Here is a 27,057-nt window from a genome sequence, read left to right on the forward strand (position 1 = left end):
GAATCTACACATCTGCTCCTGCTCTGTTATCAGACTTTTGCTCACCTTCCCTGTTTGAGTACTCAGCTGAAATGACTCTTACAGTGTGTTAAATGAACCCACGTGTTTCTTTCTGCTATTTTTTAGGGCTGTAAAGTGTCAATCTATCTGTGCCACCATCCCTCCGGTTGAGACGTGACACAGCATGTCTCAATATAGCAGCCCATTTGAATAGTTTTTTTTTTTTGTGTTTTTTTCCTGTGCTAATGTAAATTTCATTTTGTAGTTTTGCACTTTGTTTTTCCCAATAATTGCGTTCTTGTTGTGGAATACTCATATTGGCTATCAGTATAGATTGTACCATCTTTATTTATCATTAGTTTGCATGCCTCGATTAATGCTACTAATTCAGCAGCTTGTTCAGCCAATTCCTGTCAATCATGCTGCGTGCCTTCATCATTAAGGGTGTTAGTGTGGCTGGATTTAAGGTTGTGCATCGCTCAACAGTCAAATGTGGTTCTGATAGCAAGATGGCAATGCAAGATAAATGTCTTGCAGGTGATTTGCAATAGGAGAGCAGACACTGTATGTGGGACCTTTAGGGTGAACTGCTCTCTAGTTGAAAAATAAGCTATTGGTCTTAGCTTATCACCGTATTGTTGTGTAAGTACGGAGGTCATGCAATAGCTTTTACAATCTACCATTTGAATGAATGTTTTATCATTAAATTTGGAAGGCCTAGCGCAGCACTGGAGACCAAATGTTGTTTAATGTCACAGAAGGCCTTTTCTGCCTCTGTACTCCATTAAACAGGTGATGTAATTTTAAGGTTGTTTTCATATATTAATTTTGACAATGGTGCAACAATTTCTGCATAGTTTGGAATCCATGCTCTACAATAATTTGTCAGACCTAAAAATGATTATTATGTTTCTTCGTCTGTGGTTTAGGATTTTTTAAGACTATAGCTCTCCTGTCTTCTAATATAGTCTTTCCTCCTATACTTAAATTATGGCCTAGATATTTAACTTGTCTTTTACATCATTGCAATTTATTTTTGTTAACTTTATGTCCCTCTTCTGTTAGATGATGCAGTAAGGTCAATGAATCTTTGCATGTGTCTTCATCTGTAGATGCCAGAAGACATGCGTGTTGTCATAACTTGTGAATAATTAGTTAGACTTTCACAGTAACCTTGCGGTAATCTAGTAAATGTATATATATATATTTTTTTTTTTCTCAAATGTGAATGCAAACCAAAATTGACTGTTATTTTCTATTGGTACTGAAAAGAATGCATTAATGCATTAATGCATTAATGTCCACTACTGTAAACACAGTAGCGTCTGGTCTTAATGAATTTAACAATGTGCGTGGGTTTGGTACGCATGCTCTGTATTACTGCAGCTCATCACATTCTTTTTTATCTTCTATTTTTGTGATAAGCTCCAAGGCTGCAGACAACAGCCTTTCCCACGTTTAACGGTGGCTTGTCTTTTATTTTTTATATAATTTGATTCCTGCAACGCGGCTATTTTTTGTGTATTTAACCAACCATTAAAGCCGTGTTCGGTTATCCCTGTCTCTAAATATAAAATTTTATCAGGATCCTGTTTCTTTTTTTCTTTTAAATTTAATTTAATGAACCTCCAACCTTTACACTGCAGTGTATTCCTGTTTTTTATTTTACTACTTCCTTTCCCCATTTGAAAGAATTTGGTTCAGTGTAATACTACCTAGGGTAGTCTAGAACACTGTTTCTTTTCAGTAGGACGGTGATTCAAATTTACTTTCTGTGGTAATTCTCACTTCAACTCTTTCGAGTGGAGAATTCTTGCCTTTGCATCCACAAAAGTCCACCGTTTACTTTCCCACTGTTTTGGTATGGAATGAAAAACCTAGTGGTTTCCCATTTCCCATTTACACTCTCATTCAAACAGTTTTCATTCACACTGGCTCGTCAGAGGACTCCGCCGTCCCATACGGAATTTAACTACGACGCCACGAAACGTTCCTAGTTTCTTTATTCATTAAACACGGAATTTAAGTACGTACAGGACTCCGCCGTCCTCGCGGAATATGTCGGACTCCGCCGTCCCTTACTTGCCAGTGACTAGTATTACACAAGGTTTATTAAACACGGAATTTAAGTACGTACAGGACTCCGCCGTCCTCGCGGAATTTCTGGACTCCGGCGTCCTTTTTCCTTAAAAAAAAAATTTTTTTAAATTTAACTCACCAGTCGTCTTCAATCCTGTGGATTGTCGTCAACCTTCAGATCCCAGTTGAGGAGAACGAAGACCAGTCCCGTAAAGGGTCTTACTTGCCGTGGCCACGGTCTCTTAACTGGAAGTCGGCTCCACAACTGGAATCCTCGGGTGTGTTGACATCCGGCTCGAAGGACCAATTTAATGTTGGATTTATCTTACCCAACATTATAAAAAATAGACACAAAAGGAATGAAGACGCTGGTTTCTTTTTCTCATGAGGAGGGCGTATGGGAGATTGTTCAGATCACAGCCTCTCAACACGCTCTAAACAATCCCTCCCGTCGCTCCTGCATTTATTTGAAAATAGGAGGGTTTTTCCCAGACATAATGTTCTAAACAATAAGACACAACACAAAACATTGGACCAACACCTGTCACGTCCCCGACCACATCCGATCACGTCCTTGGTCCAGGCGCCCTTCCATCGGATGATGCTGAGTCATCTTTTCGAAGGCGAGACATCTAAAATCGTCCATAATACTAATGCAAGCTAAGCAAATAAATGATAACTTCTAGAATATATTTAACACACACCCAAACTACAACTTTTCCCATTCGAAATAGTCCTCCTGGAGTGTAATGCACTTTCCGAGCCTTCTTTGCCACGCTCTAATGCATTCCTGGAAGGATTCCTCCAGGATCCTCTGCATCTCCATCATGACGGCCTTCTTTATGTTGTCCACGTCTTCAAAACTGGTCCTCTAGATCACTCCCATGAGTTTGGGAAAAAGAAAAAAATCCCACAGAGCCAGGTTAGGTGTGTAGGGAGGTTACTCCAGCAAAGCGATTTTCTTCTCAGCCAGGAAATGTTGGATGTTCAGGGTGGCGAAACAGTCACAAGTTGTCCTGCCATAACTCTCACCTCTTCTCACGCACTGAATGAAGCAAATGCCGCAAAATCTGGTCTGGATGTATTGGTTGATCGGCTGGCTCATATTAAAGGTGTAAATTTAAAGTTTGTAGTTTGGGTTTGTAATATATATTTGGAATATACTATATATTTTGTGACACCTTGTGTATGCCTCTACTTTTAACAGTTCACATCTTTACATTTCTTTAATTTTTCCCCATGTTACTATTTTGCCTCCCTTTTTGTCATCCACAGCCAACCCGTCTTACGTGCCCCCTCCTCAATGCCAGCCTGGAGAGTTTGCCTGTAAGAATAATCGCTGCATCCAGGAGCGCTGGAAGTGTGACGGCGACAACGACTGCCTGGACAACAGTGATGAGGCTCCTGAGCTGTGCCGTAAGTTAGCATTAACGGACACACAGTTACATACACCTCAGAACCATCTCATGCTAGTGTTGGGGGACATTGCTTCCTACTGTAAATTATGACATTGACTATGGATTAAAAGGTTAGCGCACTGTTGATCCAAGTTGGTGTTGACTAATCTGCTTCTGTGTCAGCTCTTCCAAATGAAACAAAACCACAAAATAACTAATGGCTCATCTCTTTTAAACTCATTTGCATGCTATGTCTTTCCAGCCGGCCTCTCACCTCCATTTTCTCTTATCCAGATCAGCACACTTGCCCCACTGACAGGTTTAAGTGCCAGAACAACCGCTGTATTCCCCTGCGCTGGTTGTGTGACGGCGACAATGACTGTGGCAATGATGAGGATGAATCCAACACCACCTGTTCAGGTAGTCAGACGAATGGGAATTAGACTGATTCAAGTTCTCCTTCTGCACAGTTCTTGATGTGATCATATCTTGCCTTTCAGCTCGCACATGCCCACCGAATCAGTACTCGTGTGCCAGCGGGCGTTGCATCCCCATATCCTGGACGTGCGACCTGGATGACGACTGTGGGGATCGGTCTGATGAGCCTGCCTCTTGTGGTGGGTCAACCTAAACCCCTTCCTCACTGATCATCTGAGCTGCCTTTTTGTCAGCTCACTGCCCTGTTTGTATGGTGCCAATGTGGGATGAGGGTTTGAAGTCCAAGCAGGATATTCTTCTGAAGTAGTGAGAGACATAATTGAGGCAGAACGCCGGCAGCATGGAAAGCGAATGTGACAATGTGAAGTTCAACACTCACTGACATCTCTCCTTTATATTGAAAACAATTGTCGCTGTTGTCGCTGACATCGCCAATTATCTTAATGGTGGAGCCGCAATGTTTGCGTGAACACGCACTTTGGCTGGGCAATGTCCCACTTTGGCGAGGTCAGTCTGAAAGGCACAGGTGAATACACACGTCTTGTATCTGTGCAGGGAATAATGACATTTCAAGACTCAAGGTATCCTGGAGGGAAATGTTGTGTTGCCCGGTGTCAGAAAGCTTGATCTCAGTTGAATGTCATGGTTCCTCTGACAGGATAGTGACTCAAAAAAAAAACACACACCAAAAAAAATAAGAATGGCAAGCAAAATGTCGGGCTATTCACACTTAACTTCTATGAGCTCTTATCAGAATCTTATTGTAGTGGAGAAGGCACTCTTCAAATTTTCCAGCACTGGAACATTTTTCACGAGGAGTGGGCTAAAATGCAGGTGCAGGAGTCTCACTGAAAGTTGCAGAAATCGTTTGATTGCAGTACATTGATTGTCTCAAAAGGTTATGCAACCTGGAGTTAATTTTCAGTCAATGTTTGTCATTACTTTTGTCAGTCTCAAGTTATTTCAGTGACCATATTGACTTTTTCTTTCTTTAGATGAAGAAAGAGTACTAGCAATTTTGTCCACGGCTCTACTGCTATACCTCTGGTGCATCCGTTTACAGGGAATTTTGTGTGAAAGCGGCTGTAGGCTGGCACAGGCTGAAGCATTGTGTCCCATTCTGCAGGGTGCCCGAATGGCACTTACTGTAAATGGCAATAAAAAAATAAAAAAACATTTTCATTAAAATGTGCATTGAATAAAAAAACTTAAATATGGCCCACAAAAATATTCAGTAAAAGACATAGTAGCAGCTGGATCACCTTAACCCATGTTTGCTTATAGTCTAGTTTTTCTATCCGTCCGTCCTTTTTCTGAACCGTTAATTCATACTAGTGTTGCGGGCGTGCTGGAGCCTATCCCAGCTATCTTGGGGCGAGAGGCGGGGTACATCCTGAAATGGCCGCCAGCCAATCGCCGGACACAAGCATTCAAACTCACATTCACACCTACGAGCAATTTAGAGTTTTCAATTAACCCTGCCATGAATTTTTTGGGGACGTGGGATGAAACCAAAGTACCCGGGGAAAACCCACGAAGGCACGGGGAGAACATGCAAACTCCACACAGGCGAGGCTGGATTTGAACCCAGGTCCTCAGAACTGTGAGGCAGACGTGCTAACCTAACCAGTCATCTAGCATGCCGCCTCTGGTTTTTCTAGTTTTTAAAAGTTTATCAACAGTATACTAAATGGCTTTCTTTCTTTGTGTGCACAGCCTACCCCACATGTTTCCCCCTCACCCAGTTTACCTGCAACAATGGACGCTGCATCAACATTAACTGGCGCTGTGATAATGGTGAGTGTCACTTCTGAACTTGACAACTCTCTCTCAGTGTGTCTGCCATTTTACATGTCTGACCACCAGTCTCAATGTGGCATGTGTCATTTTTTTGTGTCACTATGCAGATTTCTGTTTTCCTTCCTGTTTGTTGGTGTTGTAGTTCCATTCTATTCGCCCATTCTGGTGTCTTCCATTGGTTCTGTCTTTCAGAAAAGGATTGTGGTGACGCCTCTGATGAATTGCATTGTCCAAACCTGGCCGGTTAGTGCATAGATCAACATGCCCCGCAGCAGCCAAGACGCTTGCCCAGCTCGTAGATTAGCCCGGCAGGCTAACAAACATTTGAAGGCTGCTTGGCTTTAAACATGGCCACGCGCTGATGCCAATGTCGCTGCTGCTGCACAAAGGTTCAGAGCTACTGTAAATTAGATTAGGCAAATTGCATCATCGAGTCAGGCAAAGACAGAAAAAAAATCTAATTTGATATTTTAGAATGACAGGTCAAATGATAAAAAGAAGCGTCTCTGCAAAATTAATTTTCTATTCCCTCACGCCTATCAAATTAGATTCTGTCACAATAAATGTTACAAAGGACAGGATTGTATAGGGTATAAACTGCTTATCGTGCTCTGCTGCCAAGCTCAATGTATCAGCGCTGGTTACGTTCCCTCATGGTGCATGGTCTGATCTATGCAGTTTCTGTCATTATGAAAACTCAACATTTAGATGTGTGTGTGTCTGTGTGTTTCTTGCAGAAAAAGTAATACTGTGTGGACACTATAGTTTTAAATATTCCAACCCCTCTCCTACGAAGGGTTGATGAGGCTGTGGACAACTCTTAAATTTGTGAAAAGTGTTGTGACAGTGAATTTTCCTTTCAGATAATGACTGTGGGGACAACAGCGACGAGGCGGGCTGTAGTCACTCGTGTTCCAGTGCTCAGTTCAAGTGCAACAGCGGCCGATGCATTCCGGATTATTGGACCTGTGATGGGGATAATGACTGCGGGGACTACAGCGACGAGACCCACGCCAACTGCACAAATCAGGGTGAGTACCTCAGACTGTTCAGATGCAAGACCCTTGGGGTGTAGGCTATTGATGGCCAGGAATAAGGATTATGGAATTAAGAATTATACAATTAAATTACTGCATGTTACTATGCAATTTACCCAGACTGTAATTGGCATTGATCATTTCTCTGTGTGAAGGCTTGTAGGCTCAATATAGATATTTAAATTTAAATTTCTAAACAAAACAAAAAGTGAATCTTGCTTGTCATAGGTGAGCTATTATTATTTCTCAGCCCATCTGTTGGATATATGATTTGTAAAATCACATCCAATCAGATTGCGTTTATGCTCCCCATATCCTGCACAAATACCTTAAGGCATGGTGTGTCAAACACATTTTTACAGGAGGTCAAATCGCCGTTATGTTTCCCCTTAGACTCTCGCAGTTACTGTATATCAGTGCTCTAATGGCTTAGAGTACCCATATGACTATGAAAACCATATAGGCGTATAGTCACCTCATCATATATATATACATAAACAAAAATATGTGTATATAAACTCACTGTTACTATTAGCTAAATTATAGTCTGACCCTGAACAAAGTAGATACTTCAAGGGGATGTCTATATTAAGTTTTTGCTGCCTGCACCGAGTGGCAGTTTTTTAATGTATAACAGTAAAAGCTGTAGCCGTTGGCAATGACTGCACTTCATTTCAGCATACATCACAGCAACCAACCATGAATGCCAATGGACTCCAGCGGTTATCACGCTGCCATTTTCACATGTGGCCCAAGTGCAGATGACAGACTGCACATGGAATGTGTTTCATTGGTGTTGAGATACCCACAAACAAAATTGGTATTTATTGTACTCAAGTGATTGTTTGGAATGATTACGTAGTTGTGAGGGGGCGGCTGCTTCCCTCTTTTTCTCTCAGACTCTTGAATATGTTTATTTGGAACTAGCCAGAGTTTATATTTACAATTTAGGCAGGGGATCTAACAGATCCTTGGATATGATCGGTCCCACATGCGTACCGAAATACTAGTTTCTTTTGAAAATCAGGATTATATAAACATCCCACCTTGTCATTTTTATTATGCAGAGAGACATAAACACAATGAGCCATTGTCAAATGCTTTTAATGGTTTTAAACAAGGATCTTCTGGTGATGGATAAAAGACAGCTTGTCTGAGCTCTAGGCTGTTGGTCTCAGTTAGCTGAACATGTGAGATGAGTGATAATGCCATTCAAGCGTCCACTCCTTTTGCCTGCAGCCACTCGTCCACCTGGAGGCTGCCACACAGATGAGTTTCAGTGTCGTATGGACGGCCTGTGCATTCCCCTGCGTTGGCGCTGTGACGGGGATACCGACTGCATGGACTTGAGTGACGAGAAGAACTGCGAGGGTGTCACGCACATGTGTGACCCGGCAGTCAAGTTTGGTTGCAGGGACTCGGGTGAGGAGTCTGACATTACTGCAGATTGATTGATTGGGATGATTTGCGCCACAAGTGACACTGTCATCTCTTTGTAGCACGGTGCATCAGCAAAGCTTGGATGTGCGACGGAGACAGTGACTGTGAGGACAATTCGGATGAAGAAAACTGTGAGGCGCTGGTGTGTAAACTGTCTCACCACATGTGCGCCAACGACTCCACCATCTGCCTGCCTGCAGAAAAACTTTGTGATGGCACGGAACACTGCCCAGATGGCTCTGATGAGAAGCTCTGTGGTAAGCACCAACAGAACTAAAGATTTTTCTTTTTGGTGCAGGAAACATGAAAATAAGTTAAACGCTGCATTTGGTTCAGTCTGGTACTCTACAGTAATTGTATCACATTGGGGGAACTGGATGTACAGCTGTCTGCCATCGCAGAACACGGGTCACAGTTTTATTAGGCTCAAATAATTTTTTTGTCTTAATATCAACACTACTTGAGATCTCAACAAGGGCCAAAACTGCATCTTTTTAATAAATTTTGAGTAAGGTTATAAGTAAGGTTTTACGTCTACAACTCAAATGTACACTATCAGATCAAAACTGGAAAGATTTACTATTTTAATATATTCTGTGATGAGCTGAACTGTTTCAAAAAATGGCTTTTGATTAAGTTTCACAGTAGCGTAGCTAATTCTCCTGCCCTAATGTCTGGATTTACTCTTTTTTTAGACCTGTGTTCACTGGACAATGGCCACTGCAGCCATAATTGCACCGTGGCCCCTGGTGAGGGTGTGATTTGTTCTTGCCCACTGGGCATGGAGCTGCGTTCAGACAACAAGACCTGCCAGATTCAGAGCTTTTGTGCCAAGCACCTCAAGTGCAGTCAGCGCTGTGAACAGGACAAGTTCAGTGTGAAATGTTCATGCTACGAGGGATGGGAACTGGAGCCCGATATGGAGAACTGCAAGAGCACGGGTAAGAAACATGATTGCTTGAAATGTTTGTAGAATGCTAAATGACACCATTGAACCATTTGAACACTTTATTGATGCATATTGCACAGGAAGGGGTGAAATGAAGAAAATAAAAATAAAGTACTCAATGCTAAAAATGAATACTGATTTTCACAAGCATACTTGAGACTGGGGTAAAAATACAAAGAATCTTAAGTAGTGCTGGGCAATATGGACTAAATTTGATATCCCAGTTTATTAAATCCCCTAACATTGATATTAGATGACTCAATACTTATTGTATTAAAGTTTCTAAATGTATAAAACTGGACCAGACCAAATAAATTTACATTATAAAGCAGATGGTTTATTTAACAATTATAAACATCACAAATAAATTAATTACTTTTTTCCTGCAGGTATTTCAAAATATAATGATCTCAAAATTAGTGACGCACTGAAATGAAAATACTTGACCGAAACAAACAAAGAAAAAAACAAAAACAAAAAAACACGAATAGGATAAAAATAATTCTGCATACTGTTCAATTGCGCAACATACTCTTTACAGTAATCATTAATATATTATGGCGTCAATATTTATTTGAATGTATTTCTTAGGGTTTGCCTCTGTTGTAGGTGTTCATCACTTAAACATTAGGGGGCAGCAATGCACTGAAACATGCCCAGTCTGCCAGAAATCAAGAAAAAGAAGAAGAAGAAGACGCGCAGAAGAAACGTGATGTCAATTGGAACGTATACAATGCGGTGATCTGTCAATAAAGCAAATAAAAACAGAAATACAAGACTGATTCTTGAGAATGCCACACTGTGCAAACCCAACTGTCTGGAACAGTTAGCTCTGACAGCAATGGCTGACCCACTGTCAAACTATTTGCACGATCGGCGATCGCTCACACAACGGAGCTAGCTAGTAGCTGCTAATGTAAACAAACCCCGTGAACACTTTCAATCTCGTACGGGATTGACAAACAACTATCTTGTTACCTTCCCGCCCCGTTCACCGAGCGAACACAAAAATACAAGCGCTTCAACTGCCACCACGATCGCTACACGCGCAATGGAGTTGTTTTGTTTACATTACAGGAGTGGCACAGAGTCGTCTAACTCTGTACCGTGATACATACATACATACATGGATATGCCTGTCTTCGACGAAAAATTATATACGTTTTGCAGACTACAATTTTTTCCTAATTATTATTATTATTTATGGGTCGCTAGTCGCCAGCATCTTCTCCTCCATGTTGGCGGAAGTCTCGCCGAGTAGCGAAACATATAGGAAATAAAATCGGTGATTCCCTTTTTCCATATCGAGCATTAATAAAATATCGCTCGAATCGAGCTTCTCGATATATCGCCCAGCACTAATCTCTACTATTATTATTCACTATTAAGTACTGAAGATGAGTAAACATGCTTTTATTTTCAGTCACATTGAATCAGCTTTAAATTCTATTATCCAGTTAAAGAGTTTAGTCCTCTTCCAACAACACAATGCTTGTGATCAATGATTCTGCGGTTCACTGCCAGACCTTTCATTCCTCCTGTTGACTGTCTCACTGCCTGCTAGACACAAATGCCCTGTTTTATTTATGCTATGTTACAACCAGCCGGGATTTGAGCACTTTTACGTCATGTCACACTGAAAAGTAGCCCCGCTGAGGCTTAAGCACGTTTCCATCTGGTTAACTGTGTCCTTTAGAATGTGCCCTCTGACTTTTATCATCTCTTTCCACAGATCCTTTTAAGCCCTTTATTATTTTCTCAAACCGCCATGAGATACGCCGCATTGATCTCAATAAGGGAGAGTTCAGCGTTCTAGTGCCAGGGCTGAGGAACACCATCGCTCTGGACTTCCATCTCAGCCAGAGTGCCCTCTATTGGACTGATGTTGTTGAGGATAAGATCTATCGTGGGAAGCTGTCTGAGAATGGGGGTGAGATTAGTGATTATAGCGAAGTATTTCTATAAGATACTGAAACGGTATCATGGCAAAAAGCAGTGGAATAATGGATCAGAAAAAAATATCTAATGGAAATTTGTATTTGTTGTTGCGACTTTCGGCTTGTCCCATTATTGGTTGCCACAGCGAGTCACTTGCATGATTTGTTTGGCACAGTTTTACGTTGGATGGCCTTTCGGACACAATCTTTCCATTTTTCATCTGGATTTGGGAATGGCAGTGGCTGGTTAATTGGGGTGGTCGCCATGGAATCAAATACACGGCGTCTGCATGAAAGGTGTCAGGAAGAGTTTAAAATTCATCGTATTTTTTTCTTAATTGAAATGAATAAAAAGGCAGTGGAAGGTATTAAATAAAATTATTACAGTATTCTCTTGATAAAATCAAATAAAAAATGACAGTTTCTCAGCTATTAAACATCTTGCAGCTGCATAAATAATGAAATTTGCTTCACAAAAAGATTTTTTTCCACAAAATGTAGATGTGTGAAAACCAGCTCACAATTCTCTATTATTCTGCTCTGAAAATGTCTTTGTAAATGATGGTTTTGGAGATGCGAAGTTTCCACCTGACGTCAGTGATATTAAATTGTCAGACTTTCCTGGTTAAATTTTAATCAATCTTTTTGAGATGTGGAGCAACCTCAGTTTAACATTTTAGCCTCGGACCCGGCAAAAACACAGCACATTTTCTTCAAATTGCTTAAAATTTGAATGACAAAAGGGATTTTTTTTTTTTTAATGTTGATTTTACTACAAAATTGTTGTTTTCCAATTTTCTATGATTTCCTCTGACATAATCAGTGGTTGGATTCTCACCAAAATGTAATGGAAACGTTATTGAAAGTATACCAACCCATCTGTGTGGATACGTCACAAACTGTATGCAAGCTAGACACACTATACTCTCCAGTGACCTCCTTTGAGACCAACTCGAACCATGTAACTCCTTTTTTAGGCATTACTAACCGCCAGCCACTGTAGTATACTTAAAGTACACTCAAGTAATTTGAATGACTGATTGCTCTTTCTCTCAAATATTTGAATTTATGCAATGCAATGTTAGCTCTGAATTCAACTTGGTGGAATACATCTACATAATTTGAAAAGCCTGAAGCAAAGTGAATCACTGCTTTGAAGCACAGTGGAATCTAAATGCCATGATCCATAGATGTCCAAATATTGTGCAAATGGTTTAAGAAAAGAAATTCCCAAATGGAAATTTACACATTCTCCTTCTTGTATTATTGTAAAATAAATAGAAGACCTTTCTCATAGACACATTTCTTGAGGAACACGTTCTAGTTCATTAAGCCTTCAATCAAGCCGATTGTCAATTGAATGTATAATGCCACAATGACATATGCATAGATGGATAGGCTGCCAAGATGAATTAACATACACATTATAGACTTAACACTTTGTTGTGTGCATCTGAAGCTTTAACCAGCTTCGACGTGGTAATACAGTATGGGCTGGCGACCCCTGAGGGCCTGGCAGTGGACTGGATAGCAGGAAACATTTACTGGGTGGAAAGCAACCTGGACCAAATTGAGGTGGCCAAGCTGGATGGCACCATGAGGACTACCCTGTTGGCTGGAGAGGTGGAACATCCTCGAGCTATAGCCCTGGATCCTCGTGATGGGTAACACCTGCATTGCACTGCACTGCACACACAAGCAACTGTTGCTTTGGCAAACATTTCCTACAACATAAATTCTCCTCAGGATCCTCTTCTGGACGGACTGGGATGCCAGTTTACCACGGATTGAAGCTGCGTCCATGAGTGGAGAAGGCAGAAAGACTATCCACAAGGAAACTGGCAATGGAGGCTGGCCAAATGGACTTACTGTGGATTATCTAGAGCGCCGCATCCTCTGGATTGATGCAAGGTCAAACACAAAAGCCTTTTTGGCTGCAAGTTCTCCAGTTGTCCTTGGATTAAGTCGGAAATCTAATTAAACGCTTTTGTTTGTTGTAGGTCTGATGCCATTTATTCTGCCAAATACGACGGTTCTGGGCTGATTGAGGTCCTGAGGGGTCACGAGTATCTGTCCCATCCCTTCGCTGTCACCATGTACGGCGGCGAAGTTTACTGGACGGACTGGAGGACTAACACGTTGGCCAAGGCGAACAAGTGGACTGGGAGCAATGTCACTGTTGTCCAGAGAACCAACACGCAACCTTTTGATCTCCAGGTCTACCATCCATCCAGACAACCTGAGGGTGAGAAAAATAGAACACTTTGATACCGTACACACAGAGTAGTTTACTTCAGCTTACTGTGGAGACAGAAAACCATTCACACTAACATTCACACTTGGAGTGTTTTTTTTTGTTTCATTTCTTTCTTTTCGTTGTGTAGAAATTATGATTTTGTCAATTTTTAAATGTAAAATATAAGAGACGACAATGCACCATTTGAAAACTTATTAAAAAACCTTAATGCATACAACTGGAAAATAAACAACTGACTTTGGGTGAAAGCACCGTGGACTGCTCGCCACTCAATCACAGGGCACATATAGAGACAGAAAACCATTCACACTGTTTTAAGTGGGAACTGAACCCACGCTGCCTGTACTGAAGTCATCCACTAGACTACCACAACACCATCAGTGACACACCCTTAAACTAATAGTTTGTTTATCAACATGGTGCATCTTGACAAGGCAGTATTTACCCATTTGCTCCAAATGTGTGTGTGTGTGTGGGTGGGAGATGAAACAGGCGCCTGCGACTTGGCAGCCTGTTACAACAGCTTCACTAATTCTCTCTATTTTCTACCCTTTTTTGTCATTTAATGTTCATTGTGTGTCGTGCAAACCCGTTTTGGATTGTTTTCAGTGTTTTTGGCCATGCCATTCTTTGGCGAGAGTATCACCGCTTGCTGTGTGTGCCTTTACCAGCAGTTGTTACTCATATTACTGGTAACAACAGCTCGGTGACTTTCTCCCTCGTCGTGCTTGGCCGTTTCCACTATTGCAGCCTTTTGGCCGTGGTATTTTACTGAGCGGAGAATATCTACGTTATTGGATTTTTGATGCTTGTCTACAATGCTACAACCGGGTGGAGCTGGCTGATGTCCATTCGGCGAAGAATGTATCCAGGAAGAGATATGGAGAGTGACGATAGCCGACGCTAAACTGAATTAAAGTGAAGCGAGCGAGAGGACTGAATGGGACACGACCCAATCCTTCTGTTTGTGTGTTACTCGCCAATGGACGAACTGTTGGCTGTTGAAAAACTGCACTTGTTTGTTTACATTCAAACTCAGCTTGTAGCAACCGAGAGTGACGTCAAGCACCCTGTTATTCACAATATTTTTTTATTTTACAATTGTACAATTTCAGTATCCCAGCCATAGACAGCTATGATCCCAGTGCCCTAATACTGGTCGTTGGAGACTTAAATCTTGCTGCTCTCCCTCAGCTCCTAACAGCTTCACAAAGAATGTGCAACACATGCTCTAGAAAAAAAGCTGAACTGAGAAATGTGTCCGATTGTGAGGCCATCTCAGCCACCTTGAGGTTTCCCCACACATTTTCAGGCTTTAGGTTTGGGCCATTCCAAAAATATTTCTTTGGGTTAATTTATCCTTTTGTTAGTTTGGATGTGTGCTTGGGTTCATTGTAATGCTGAATAGAGGAATTCCTCTTCAGTTCCATCTTTTTAATAATGAAAAAGAAAATCTTAAGGTTTTGGGCCAAAATATGGTGGAAATGTTCATAATTCCCTCCACTTTTACTCTACTCACTTCCCTCTATTACTACTCGAGTACTACGCTGTGAGTATGGTGTTCTTACATAGAAAACCTTCCATGCTTGGCTACATTCAGCAAAAAACAACAAATCATCGGGTCCCAGAGGGAACACTCATGATTAAATTAGTGGCAATGAACACCACGTAGCCTTGGCTCCATTAGCATTTGTGAAACTCATGATTTCGTTTAAAATGTTTTTTTTTTTTTTTTCTACAGCACCTAACCCGTGCGCAGCTAAAGACGGCAAGGAGCCCTGCACTCATCTATGCCTCATTAACTACAATCAGACATTCTCGTGTGGCTGCCCCCACCTCATGAAGCTTGGGCCTGACAAGCGTACTTGTTATGGTAAGCGTGAACACACACACGCGCACACACACACACACACACACGCACACACACACACATGCATACACGTACTATAGCTACAGCAGAAGACGAATTCTCGACTCACTCTCTCTAAGCTTGCAAGTAATTCCCTCTTGCTTCCGTGTTGAAAGCAGAATGTAATCCCTGTTCTTGCTGAGTAGTTTATTTTTGTTTGTATACTGGATACAAGTGTGTGGCAGAGAGAGGGAGTATGGCATTAAACCTTTTTTTTTTTTATATCTATACTTTGACATGCCACTATTATGACGGCTTTGGTGCCCACTGAAGTCACTGTGTTTGTAGTCAGTGTATGAGATTAGTATTCAGGGCAGGGATTGCTATTCTCTTCAGGGGTAATGGAATGGAGAGGCCCGTTCTTGTCTGATGCAGGCATCCACCGCAACCCTCCACACCCTGCACCTCGCCTCGCTGGGCTGATCCAGCTTGACACTGTTATTATTCCCTCCTTGTTTCTTTCACAGTTCCTCTTTTCCTGTCTATCATCTGTAGGCTGGACAAGTTATGTGATAATAGGACTGGCGAGACCGTTGTATTTGTAATGGATAGGTTATTGTATTCACTCGCATGCTTACAACTGTGCAATCGAGTTAGCCACCCAGATGTAATTGATGTGAAAGCTGCAGAAACATGAACTGTTTATTCAAGTGGCTGTAATGAGCTAGCCATTGTTTACATAAGTCTCTGGAAATGGAGACAACAACAACAACAAAAACATCTCATTGCCTTCTCCCTCAGAGTCTCGTCAGTTCCTGCTGTACGCTCGCCAAATTGAGATTCGAGGAGTGGACATAGACAACCCGTACTACAACTACATCATCTCGTTCACCGTGCCCGATATCGACAATGTGACCGTGGTGGACTACGACGCTATGGAGCATCGCATCTACTGGTCAGACGTTCGCACTCAGACCATCAAGAGAGCTTTCATTAACGGCACCGGAGTTGAAACTATCATCTCTGCTGGTATGAGTCACAAAAGTCATTAAATATTACATTCATTTCCATGTGAAAGGAATTAATTCATAGAATTCTAAAACAGCATGTTTACTATGTTCAAATCTCAGATCGTAGAAACAAGAATGTTTATACAGTGGTTCTTTGACTTACGAGGGCCCCAAATTTTTTTCGAGTTACGTGTAAAAAATGAAACCTAAGGGAAAAAAACGAATGGAGCAATTAAGTTACCGCAATGCCCTCACATGTGGGCAAAGAGAGCCGCCGATGCGCTTTCAGCAGTTTATTGAGCGTGGCAGTCAAATGCACAAATACAAAATGAGAACACTTGCAAGGAGCTGCTGTAGGCCACAACTCACGGCCGAGGTGCTCACACACAGACGGATCCAACCAACTAAACCAACCCAACTTCAGCTCGTGATGTCACTAATTTGGCTACGCCCCTTAAAGGCACACATCCAACACACGAATACTGCAGTAAGTACAGCAAACATGTTTTTACATGTTTTTTGTATTTAAATTCATTTCATTGGGGAACATTTATATGATATAGAATCGAGCCCCACTATTTGCAGGGGATAGGGACCGGGCCGGACTTCAAATCGCGAAAATCCAGGGAAAATTGATGCCTATTATAGTTGCATTAAAATGTATGTATTTTTTTTTTTTTAACCCAAACAATTCTTGAATAAGCGGGGATAAAATGCTAGCAAGCGTTTTCAGATTTAGTTCCTCCCCCAAAAAAGAAGGAAAAAAAAGAAAACCTTTTTGGTTTTTGTAAAAAAATGATTGAAAAAAATAACAAAATCTGCAAACAAGTAAATCCGTGGGTCCTGAAGCGCGAGTATGCGGGGGTCCACTGTATAGTAAATTCAGTTATGAGCGTGGTCACAGAACGAATTAAACTTGTAAGTCAAGGTACTACTGTGTATTGTGTACATAGAAAATTATAGTGTAGTTTAAATTATTTTGTGAACTGTATGTTTATCCATTAGATCTGCCCAACGCTCATGGCCTTGCAGTCGACTGGGTGTCCAGAAATCTGTTCTGGACCAGTTATGATGCCAATAAGAAACAGATTAATGTTGCTAGACTGGATGGCTCATTCAAAAACGCTGTGATCCAGGGCCTGGACAAACCCCACTGCCTGGTGCTGCATCCCATTTTGGGGTTAGTCACACACAGACCTGCCTTAAAGCTGTCGCACCTTGTCAAAGTACAGCTTATTGAAATGTCTCTTTGAAACCTCACAGATATCACCTTTAACCTGCAACATGTCCTTTCCTCCTGCCTCGCTCCATTCTTGTAGGAGGTTACACTCCATTGGTCTCTGAATTATTTACAGTCTGTCTGTCCCTATTTCCTTGTTTGTCCTCCATCCTCCGTCTCCTTTCGTGTTTAGCAAATGTCTGTTTTCCTTAGTGTCTTGAAACCTAATCCCCCGCTGAGCCCCCCAAACCAAACCTGCCTGGCCTCTCTTCTAACCAGCATAGCTGAGTCGGACCATCTGTATTTATATACAATTTGGTTTAGTCCTGCATGAATTTTTCTTTCGCTTCTCTTCTATTTTTGAGGTGGATTAGAAAGTAGAGTTTCTTTAGCAAATGTTGTGACATTCTGTCTTTTATCTACTCCTTCCTGTCTTTCAGAGACTTGTCCTGTCGCTAAAAAGCACACTTAAATGGAGGAATGTTTCCGACGGGAGCATTGTTGGCGTGGGGGAAAATGGGAAACAGATGCTGCTCCATGCATTTGTCCTCTTTCTGACACTAACACACAATGCATCACTGAGCTGTAGAGGCAAAAGAGTGTCAGGGGCAGGGACAAATGTCTGCTGCATCCTGTAGTCATTTTATTTGAAGGCATTTTATCAATCAAACAAATGGTGTGCTGGAAGCCTAAATGAGATTGCGAATGTTACTTTTAAACATACTACACAGGCAGCGACAGAGGCGTAATGTGTTTTGGAGCCAAATTTAAAGAGCTGCGGTCTTGTAGAAAGAGTAAGGGTTTTTGTTGCTATATATTTCTGCCATATCCACCTTTGTTGTATACAACACTGGGACTCCAACTGTATTTTGCTAACTGCAGAGTTGTTAGAGTAATTTCTATTTCCATCAAAGAGGTTTTCCTTTCATAGCCACGTTATTCAGTTATCAACGGTTTCCACCAAAGGAAGAACCCATTCATTTTGGTGCCAATCTGGGTAAAGGAACATTTTAGCTGCTGTACCTTTACTGAGTCTCTCTGCTTGCCTCCCTCAGGAAGCTCTACTGGACAGATGGGGACAACATCAGCATTGCCAACACAGATGGAAGCAACCAGAGTGTCCTATTCACCAACCAGAAAGGCCCTGTTGGTGAGTGAGCACGTTTATTCAGGTGTTCCTTGAGGTTCTGTTCAGGGACCCCATAGGATTAGGACTATGTGCTGTAGATCAAAACACTTGCAATGCAAAGTTACATTTGTATATCAATAACAGTAACATAGTGTTCCATATCCACCTCTCATTTATTTAGATTTTTCTCTTAACTGCTCACTTGAGGTTTATTGCCCATTTATAAAGCCTTAGTTTATCATTGTATTGTGTGCACTCCTGTTGGAAGGTCTGCTTTAATTAAATTTGCAGACTCAATGCACACAACTGTCTTCTAGAGATTACATTTGCAGGAAAGGTGCTGGCAGTTATGTTCAGATTTCATGTATTTATTATTATATTAACGTTGTGTTTGGGTAAAAAGACACTTAGAGCATGACATCCCTTTTCATGGAATAAATTGGAAAAGGATCTCAAATAGTTGACCTTGATGCATTATCTGCATCTTTGCTTTGAAATGGTTCATTTAATTCTGATAAAACATTAAGTGGATTTTTGTTACAGACACTTAGTCTCCTGATTTATTAAAGGTTTGTATGTGTAAAATCAGGCTTTTGAGGTGAAACTTCTGAATAGTCTAAGGGATGACTTGGAGCCAGTCACAAGAAGGCGTCATGCCACATCACCCTTGACAAAAACTCTGCATTTAATTGCGTCTGGGTCATTTTAGCGCACAGTGACAATTGCCGCTATCCTCTCCTAGAGCAATTTTTCAGGTGTGCTGTCCCAAGTTTTAAACGCAATGTGAGGATAAGCGGTAGGGAAAATTGATGGATGGTTACGCAATCTGTATGAGTGAGTGAACATGCAATTTATCGCCTGCTATTTGAGATTCTAGTAAAAGAATGCAAACTTAGTACATCACACGCAACACGGCCACTGACAGCATGTGCAATCTGTTAGCGTGAACACACAATTTAGGTGCTGTTATATCAAATTCATTACATAAATCCCAGAGCTGTTTTTGTGTTTTACAGGGCTCTCCATTGACTTTGACACCGAGCAGCTTTACTGGATCAGCTCAGGAAACGGCACCATCAGCCGTTGCAAGCTGGATGGTTCTGGACTTGAAATACTTGAAGGAGTCAAGAACAAGCTGACAAAGGCTACTGCACTGGCCATCATGGGTAAGTCTCTCAATTCCCTTGGCAAAAATAATGTATTTCGGTACTGTTTTAAAATGTCAATGACTACTGTATGTTAAGTGTGGTTCTAGTCGGTCGTCATTCTGTGTTCATCCTGCAGGTGATAAGTTATGGTGGGCTGACCAAGGAACTGACCAGATAGGAACATGTGACAAGAAGGACGGCGGCAACTGGAAAGTCCTGAGGAATAGCACGTCCCCAATGATGCACATGAAAATATACAATGAAACTGTGCAGAAAGGTGTGTAGGCTAACTGCTGACATTCATACACATGGACTTGCAGGCAAAACCATTAGCAGCACAACTGCTAAAATGCACAATCTCATTAGATCCAATGTAAACACTGTGTAAAAATAAAAAATAAGAATAATTAATAGATGATTTTATTTGGTGCATGAGCTGTAAAGATGTCAGTACAAATAATCACAGTAATAATCATACAGTAAATGATTTTCGCTTTTATCTATTTTTATCATTGTAAAGTCAGATTTTTCAATTCAGATTTTGTATTGAATCTTATTAGCTGTACATATACCTCATGAAGTGTCAATTGATCTTTTCACATTTTTGAGCCATGCGTTTTGGTGGAAATGGTTGTCAAACGAGAAAAAAAAGATATCCGTTGATGGTCTGTTTTTCTTGCTAGATGTAGTCTGTTCATCTCAATAAGTGCACATCTGTTTAGATCTTTACTTTTCTATGTTTTTATGTGTTTGCACTCATGCTTTTTTGTTTCTAGGCACCAATCTTTGCAGCAATAACAATGGTGACTGTTCCCAGCTGTGTCTCCCCACCTCCCCGACCACCAGAGCCTGCATGTGCACTGCAGGATACAGCTTGCGCAGAGGCCAGCAGTCATGCGAGGGTGTGGCACATGATGCTGTATTATGCATTTTTAAAGAGTGTGTTAATAGGATCTATCACTTGTTAAAGAGTGTGTATTTGCTGTAGGTGTTGGCTCTTTCCTCCTCTACTCTGTGCATGAGGGTATACGTGGTATTCCTTTGGATCCATTGGATAAGTCTGATGCCCTCGTGCCAGTGTCAGGCACGTCCCTGGCTGTGGGCATTGATTTCCATGCTGGTAATCCTATAACAAAGAACATTTACACTTTCATTAAAGTATTGATTTTGACTGAAATGCTGTACAATTTATTAATCCATGTCCCTTTTTTTCCTCAGACAATGACACAATCTACTGGGTGGACATGGGCCTGAGCACAATAAGCAGGGCCAAGCGAGACCAGACGTGGAGAGAAGACGTGGTCACTAATGGCATTGGTAGGGTGGAGGGGATAGCTGTTGACTGGATAGCAGGTGAGACTAATGACAAGCCCAAAGCAGATGCGAGATTTGTCAGAAAGGTTCCAGGACTGCGGTGTCACAAATGTGTTTACATTTCAAACCCAAACTACCAACTGCGAATTTAATTCGCCCAGCACATCTACAGCAACATTTATTTTGTTCAGCTGGCAAGAAGAGGCAAGAGTTTTGGCAAGACAACTTGTAGCTGCTTCATCATGACGACCCATCTTCTCACAATGCCCTGAACATCTTACACCATGCTGGAGGAACCTTCCTACTCACCTCACCTGGCTCTGGGGGATTTATTTTTGTTTCCTCTTTCCCAAGTTGAAGCGGGTCAATAAGGAGAACCTTTTTGAAAACGGCTTCAAGATGGCCGTGATGACGGCGCTGCGGAGGATCCCAGAGAAGGCTGGGGAAAAGTGCGGTAGACCCCAGAGTGATTATTTCAAAGGAGAAAACTTGTAGTTCATAGTTTAGATTTGAAATGTATCTTTTGTGACACCGGCCGTGGAAGCTTTCTGACACAATTCATATTTTTAGAAAAACTGGCTACAGTTTAGGATCATGAAAGCTAAAAGAGGTACCGTTTCAGCCAAAGAAACAAACAAGACCATCCCGATCAGAAAAGTTGTCAATCCAAACAATCCAAATTACAATTGTGTCCATTTGTTCAATCGGGATTACATTTTAATAAACTGTTTTCTTACACAACTTCCAATTGCATACACAGATCAAACTAACAGAACTACTCACCCCCCCCCAAAAAATCTAGGGAATTTACTATAAGTATCTATCAAAAACAGGCCAACGAACCTAAGCAGTGATTATTGGAAATCCTACAATGACTTCAAGATGTCCACCATCTATACTTATTCATCAATAGGCTGCCATATGCAGTTAGGTTCAGTTAGTTTTTATGACTTGCATATACCATCACAAAGGGTTAGAAATAAAGGTCTAAGGTTTGTATTTACTTGTATCCCAAAGTAGAAATCAGTCTTGGGGCAAGGGTCAGCTGCTTACATGAATACAGACAATCATCTATAACCATCCCAAATAAACACCACATACACATTACATTAATACAATTCACCTCAGCTTCCCCGTCAATTCATTGCTGGTCTTTGATTAACTTAATTGGCTGAGTAATGAAGTAGTTATTATGTAATATCTTTACCTTTACTTTGTATCTTTAGCCAGATTGAAATAGTTCTTACCTTTTTAAACACATGCATAAGGTATCATTTCGATTATTTATTTATTTATTTTTATTTTTTATTTTTAGCTTCTTGTTCAAATATTACCACAGGGGTTTTCAGAGGTACTGTGGACATGACCTTTCCTGCTATTTTTATGAATCTAAAGATCTGGTAGGTCACCAAACAAGCTAATGATCCCATGTCCTCATACAGATTCTATACTTGCGCTGTAAAAAAAATAAAAAAATGAATCACAATCATAGTCTGACTTACCCCAAATACCCTGAGGCTGTTTAAAAAGTATAATAATCACGGTATGATTGAAGTTTAGAGAGTTTACAAAAGTATGGTATTTTGATGTTTTATGCAGAGTACCTAGATTTTCAGGGCTTAAAATTGTTTGTACAAGAGGGGTTGCTACGTGTCAATCCACATGCTGAGCAATTTGTGGAACCTCATTATTTCTCTTGGTTTCCTCACAGGAAACATCTACTGGACAGACCAAGGCTTTGACGTGATTGAGGTGGCCCGCCTCAATGGCTCCTTCCGCTATGTAGTTATCTCCCAGGGCTTGGACAAGCCTCGCGCCATCACTGTTCACCCCGAGAAAGGGTGAGAAGGCAGCCGTCTTCAGTCTGCGTGGTTTTTTCTCTCATGATTGATTGCAAGATGAGTCATCTGTCTGTTTGTGTGTATGTGCAGCTACTTGTTCTGGACAGAGTGGGGGCAGTACCCTCGTATTGAACGCTCCAGACTGGATGGCACGCAAAGAGCTGTTCTAGTAAATGTCAGTATAAGCTGGCCCAATGGTATCTCCATTGACTATGAGGTACAGTAACAAACCACTCCTTCTTGCATATAACATTAATAATAGCGCTAACTCAGTTTTCCTCTGTTGTTTGAAAAACATCCCTTTCTTTTGAACCGTGTGCCTACAGGAGAGTTTCCTGTACTGGTGCGATGCCAGGACGGACAAAATAGAGCGCATCAATCTGGAGACTGGGGAGAACAGGGAAGTGGTGCTGGCTAACAACAACATGGACATGTTTTCTGTGTCCGTGTTTGAGAGCTACATCTACTGGAGTGACCGGTGAGACAATCCTTACTTCCCTTGAGTTACGGTTTATTAAGAGTCTCAGTCGCTTTTGCTTATTGCCCTTTGCCTGTTGTCAAGCAGAACTCATGCCAATGGCTCCATAAAGAGAGGCAGTAAAGACAATGCCACAGACTCTGTGTCTCTGAGGACCGGGATCGGGGTGCAGCTCAAAGATATTAAGGTCTTCAACAGGGCCAGGCAGCAAGGTAAAGCGTCCTCTGTCATGGAACAGTTAAACATGTTATGTACATGTGTATCTCAATAAATTAGAATATCAAGGACAACTCCATTTTTTTAGTAGTTCGACTCAAAAAGTGAAAACTCACTATGATATATAGATTAACAACACAGACTATTTCATGAGTATATTCTTTAATTTTTTTATTACTGTAGCTCACAGCGAACAAAAACTTAAAAATCACCTTGTCAAGAAATTTTAATATTACATTACAAACCTCCAAAAATTATTTCATATATAAATAAGGCAGGAATTGTTCAGATATTTTTTTTCCCCCCCATGTGTTTAATCAATCTGTATAATATACGAGTTTCACATTTTTAAATAAATTAACTTCTATAATATTCACTGAGATGCAACTGTATACGTGTGTGTACTCACCGGTCACAACTTGAGGTTCACTGGTCCGTGTTATACTACAAAATATGCAGAGGTCATCTTCCTTACCATTTTTAGTCACCGGAGATGGGCAAACTATTAGAATTGCCTCTCTATTTAATGTATGTTTAACTCTAATGCGGCATTATTATGAACATATTGTTCAATTTTTATCACTTCGACAGCGTTAATGAAAACTAAGCATTATTTTTACAAAGGCGGAATTTATGATTACCTTATACTGAACCTCATTAAACTATTACAAATGATTGGTTAAAAATGAACATCAATGGAAGCAAGCAAGGTCGTTCTATTAAAAATGACATCAAAAGTGGATTCAAAAAGTATATTTATGACCATTTACTGTACATCTATGCAGGAACAAATGTGTGCAAAGTCAAGAATGGCGGGTGCCAGCAGCTTTGTCTGTACAGCGGCAATGGAAAGCGCATGTGTGCCTGTGCACACGGCATGTTGGCTGAAGACGGACGCAGCTGCCGTGACTACGACGGCTACCTGCTCTACTCTGAACGCACCATACTAAAGAGTGTTCACCTGTCGGATGAAAACAACCTGAATGCGCCCATAAAACCATTTGAGGACCCTGAGCACATGAAGAACGTCATCGCGCTGACCTTTGATTACAGAGGAGGGGGCGGGAAGGGAGCCAACCGGGTCTTCTTCAGCGACATCCACTTTGGCAACATCCAGCAGATCAGTGATGATGGATCTGACCGCAAGACTGTAGTAGACAGTGAGTATTCCTGAGGGTTGTTGAACACTCAATTTCTATCTAATTTAATTTCCTGCCATATCTACATCTTATTTCCTTTTCACAATTGATGTATGGCCTGTAATTCTGTAGTCTTTCCTCAATTTTGTTTTAATTTTAATATATTTTCATCTGAAATTACCCCCGCTTTGTATCTGCACTTGAAGCTGCAATTTGAGGTACTTCCAATACAAGAGGTGCTTAAATTAATTCTGCCTTTACAATGCTAGTATTGCTCAGCTTTGAAACCTACTGACAGAGTAAATCAAATGTTAGCACTGTTATATTTGTAAATGTTGGATAGAATATATCCTTTTGGAAAAAGACTTGAACACAAACAGAGACAAAAAACAGCCTATTTTACATAATCTCAAATTTTTTGGGGGTATGTGTTTAATAACTCATATGCATGATTGCATGACCAAATCAAGGTTGTCTATATTCCCATAAAGGAGCGACATTCTTCACAACTTGTTGTGTAATACTCTCGAGTACCCATTCCTTTCAAATGTCTTTCAAATGATTAATTGTAATTCGCAGTAATGTGGATCAGCCCAGTGTTTGTGCATCCAGGTTTTGCGCTGAGTAATTACTGTCAATCAGGCAGCCCCGCCCCTACTGGCTTTCTGCCCTTCCCTCTTAAAAAGCCTCAGCAGATCCTGTCTGAACCTTTGGGAGATGAGCACATAGAGGATGGGGTTTAACACTGTTGAAGCGATCGCCGTGAGTCGTGCAAACACGCTGAACGGACCGTAACGTGGTGAGGTGCCAGTGGCCCCTGAGCTTTTGTCAGATAGCAAGGCCAGCGTCAGGCCGTAGGAAGGCAGCCAGCACAGAGTAAACGCCACAACCAGTATTACTGACGTCTGGGTTACCTTGCTCTGGTAACGTTCCACTTGTGGAGTTTGAACAGCATTCCGGGTCCTCCACAGGAACAAGTAGATGTTCCCATACGCGATGGCAATTGTGACTAGGGGGAGCAAGAAAGCCACAAGGAAATGAATCAATCCATAAATGAGCTCATCTCTGTGGTACAGGAAAGCAAAGCAAGCAAGGCCATCTGGGTTATTTGGAGGGTTTCCCACAAAACGAAACACCAGCTGAGGTGTCGCCAGGCAGCAGGCCGGGACCCAAAGAAGCGCAGCCGTGATGGCTACCTGGCGTGGAGAGAGGCACCGGAAAGTTCTGGCGGGGTGCACTACCGTCATGTAGCGCGACACCGCCAGGGTGGACAGCGTGAAGGCGCTGGCCGAGGTGCAGGCCGATCCCAAAAAGCCAGCCAGACGACACAGGGAGTCCCCGAAAGGCCAATGCTGCATGGCGATGGCGGTCGTGTGGAAAGGAAGCGTGGAGAGAAGAAGAAGATCTGCAAAGCTCAGGGCCAGCAGGAGGACGTCCGTACCTGTTCCTGACTGACCCATCCGCCTCCTGCTCCTGCTACACAGGATCACCATGACCATGGTGTGTCCCCCTACACCCAATACCAGGATCAGAACATCAAATATCGGGACAAGGACCTGTTCCACATTCCACATCCCATTGTCACTGCTGTTCCCTAGCAGATCCTCGACACCTGCAGAATTCCAAAGCAGCATTTTTATATCTTCAGTTTAGTCTTGGAGTCGTGCTGCCACTGCAATCGTGCGCAAGGTGCTCATAAAACTGCAGATAAGGCGAGTGGAAATGATTGCTCACATTGTGGGTGAATGGCAGTTTAAACAGGGGGAAAAAAAAGAATTTCCAACCATTTCTTAAATCATCATTGATGAAACACACCACAAGGAGCCTGATGTTGTTGTTAAAATGAGTACACACATCCAGAGAAGTAAATTCAGGCTGGTCATTTCAGACTGAACAAAATCAATCCTCCAGGAATCCTGGTAAAAGCATCCAAGTTTCTAAAGATTGCAGGCTGTTTTGTTTCTCATCACCTCTAAGCCACGCCACGTGACATCTCAGCCAGGCTGGTCCTCAGCAAACCGTAATCAGCCTTAGTTGTACCTCCAAGTAGCGCTCCTCCTGAGAAATAGGTTTGTGACGGAGGAGGAAAAGAATAGCTTTACAGCAAGGCGGGATGAAGGCGAGTCATCGGCAGGTGAACTCTGGACTGAATATCACAGAGCAGGACGGAGATTGGCTGGGCCGCTCGCTGTGGGTGGTCCCTCTGAAGCCTAACATAGCTTTTCCCAGGGTCTGTTGTTTCTGGTCAATTCCCCAAAGGAAGGAAGTGTTTAAGGTTTTTGCACACGTATGGGGGGGAATTGAACATAAGCTTATATGAAGTGAGCAAATAGCTATAATCGAATCTCATCAATGCATAAATTTGATGAAGTCTGACTGA

General features: G+C 41.7%; 2 protein-coding genes across 5 annotated transcripts in view; one reads left to right on the forward strand and one right to left on the reverse strand.

Moving 5' to 3' along the window:
- LOC133483605 (low-density lipoprotein receptor-related protein 1-like) overlaps nucleotides 1–27,057 on the forward strand; it is a 129,022-nt gene that overhangs the window by 72,690 nt on the left and 29,275 nt on the right. Inside the window, exons 16-42 of one of the 2 annotated variants that reach the window (XM_061785037.1) lie at nucleotides 3,355–3,495; nucleotides 3,771–3,896; nucleotides 3,977–4,093; nucleotides 5,631–5,711; nucleotides 5,907–5,957; nucleotides 6,578–6,745; nucleotides 7,991–8,173; nucleotides 8,251–8,448; nucleotides 8,887–9,132; nucleotides 10,873–11,070; nucleotides 12,537–12,741; nucleotides 12,824–12,988; nucleotides 13,078–13,322; nucleotides 15,076–15,207; nucleotides 15,985–16,212; nucleotides 17,199–17,373; nucleotides 18,468–18,562; nucleotides 19,558–19,707; nucleotides 19,826–19,966; nucleotides 20,466–20,591; nucleotides 20,678–20,809; nucleotides 20,908–21,042; nucleotides 22,715–22,844; nucleotides 22,935–23,061; nucleotides 23,171–23,322; nucleotides 23,410–23,534; nucleotides 24,324–24,698. In XM_061785037.1, the coding sequence (XP_061641021.1) occupies nucleotides 3,355–3,495; nucleotides 3,771–3,896; nucleotides 3,977–4,093; nucleotides 5,631–5,711; nucleotides 5,907–5,957; nucleotides 6,578–6,745; nucleotides 7,991–8,173; nucleotides 8,251–8,448; nucleotides 8,887–9,132; nucleotides 10,873–11,070; nucleotides 12,537–12,741; nucleotides 12,824–12,988; nucleotides 13,078–13,322; nucleotides 15,076–15,207; nucleotides 15,985–16,212; nucleotides 17,199–17,373; nucleotides 18,468–18,562; nucleotides 19,558–19,707; nucleotides 19,826–19,966; nucleotides 20,466–20,591; nucleotides 20,678–20,809; nucleotides 20,908–21,042; nucleotides 22,715–22,844; nucleotides 22,935–23,061; nucleotides 23,171–23,322; nucleotides 23,410–23,534; nucleotides 24,324–24,698 (4,347 nt within the window). The remainder of the gene's footprint in view (nucleotides 1–3,354; nucleotides 3,496–3,770; nucleotides 3,897–3,976; nucleotides 4,094–5,630; nucleotides 5,712–5,906; nucleotides 5,958–6,577; nucleotides 6,746–7,990; nucleotides 8,174–8,250; nucleotides 8,449–8,886; nucleotides 9,133–10,872; nucleotides 11,071–12,536; nucleotides 12,742–12,823; nucleotides 12,989–13,077; nucleotides 13,323–15,075; nucleotides 15,208–15,984; nucleotides 16,213–17,198; nucleotides 17,374–18,467; nucleotides 18,563–19,557; nucleotides 19,708–19,825; nucleotides 19,967–20,465; nucleotides 20,592–20,677; nucleotides 20,810–20,907; nucleotides 21,043–22,714; nucleotides 22,845–22,934; nucleotides 23,062–23,170; nucleotides 23,323–23,409; nucleotides 23,535–24,323; nucleotides 24,699–27,057) is intronic. The other variant, XM_061785038.1, reaches the window with a different exon arrangement.
- LOC133483610 (galanin receptor type 2) lies at nucleotides 24,709–26,754 on the reverse strand. Of its 3 annotated transcripts, none has more exons than XM_061785047.1 (2): nucleotides 26,648–26,754; nucleotides 24,709–26,289 (listed from the first exon to the last, which is right to left on the reverse strand). In XM_061785047.1, exon 2 carries the CDS (start codon nucleotides 26,249–26,251, stop codon nucleotides 25,316–25,318), a length of 936 nt encoding a protein of 311 aa, XP_061641031.1. In that variant the 5' UTR covers nucleotides 26,252–26,289; nucleotides 26,648–26,754; the 3' UTR covers nucleotides 24,709–25,315. The 3 variants fall into 3 exon arrangements, with proteins under 3 accessions (XP_061641031.1, XP_061641032.1, XP_061641030.1); XM_061785048.1 differs by having other exon boundaries at nucleotides 24,709–25,385; nucleotides 25,592–26,754; XM_061785046.1 differs by having other exon boundaries at nucleotides 24,709–26,754.

This window comes from Phyllopteryx taeniolatus, chromosome 9 (assembly GCF_024500385.1).
Source record: "Phyllopteryx taeniolatus isolate TA_2022b chromosome 9, UOR_Ptae_1.2, whole genome shotgun sequence".
Classification (NCBI taxonomy): Eukaryota; Metazoa; Chordata; class Actinopteri; order Syngnathiformes; family Syngnathidae; genus Phyllopteryx; species Phyllopteryx taeniolatus.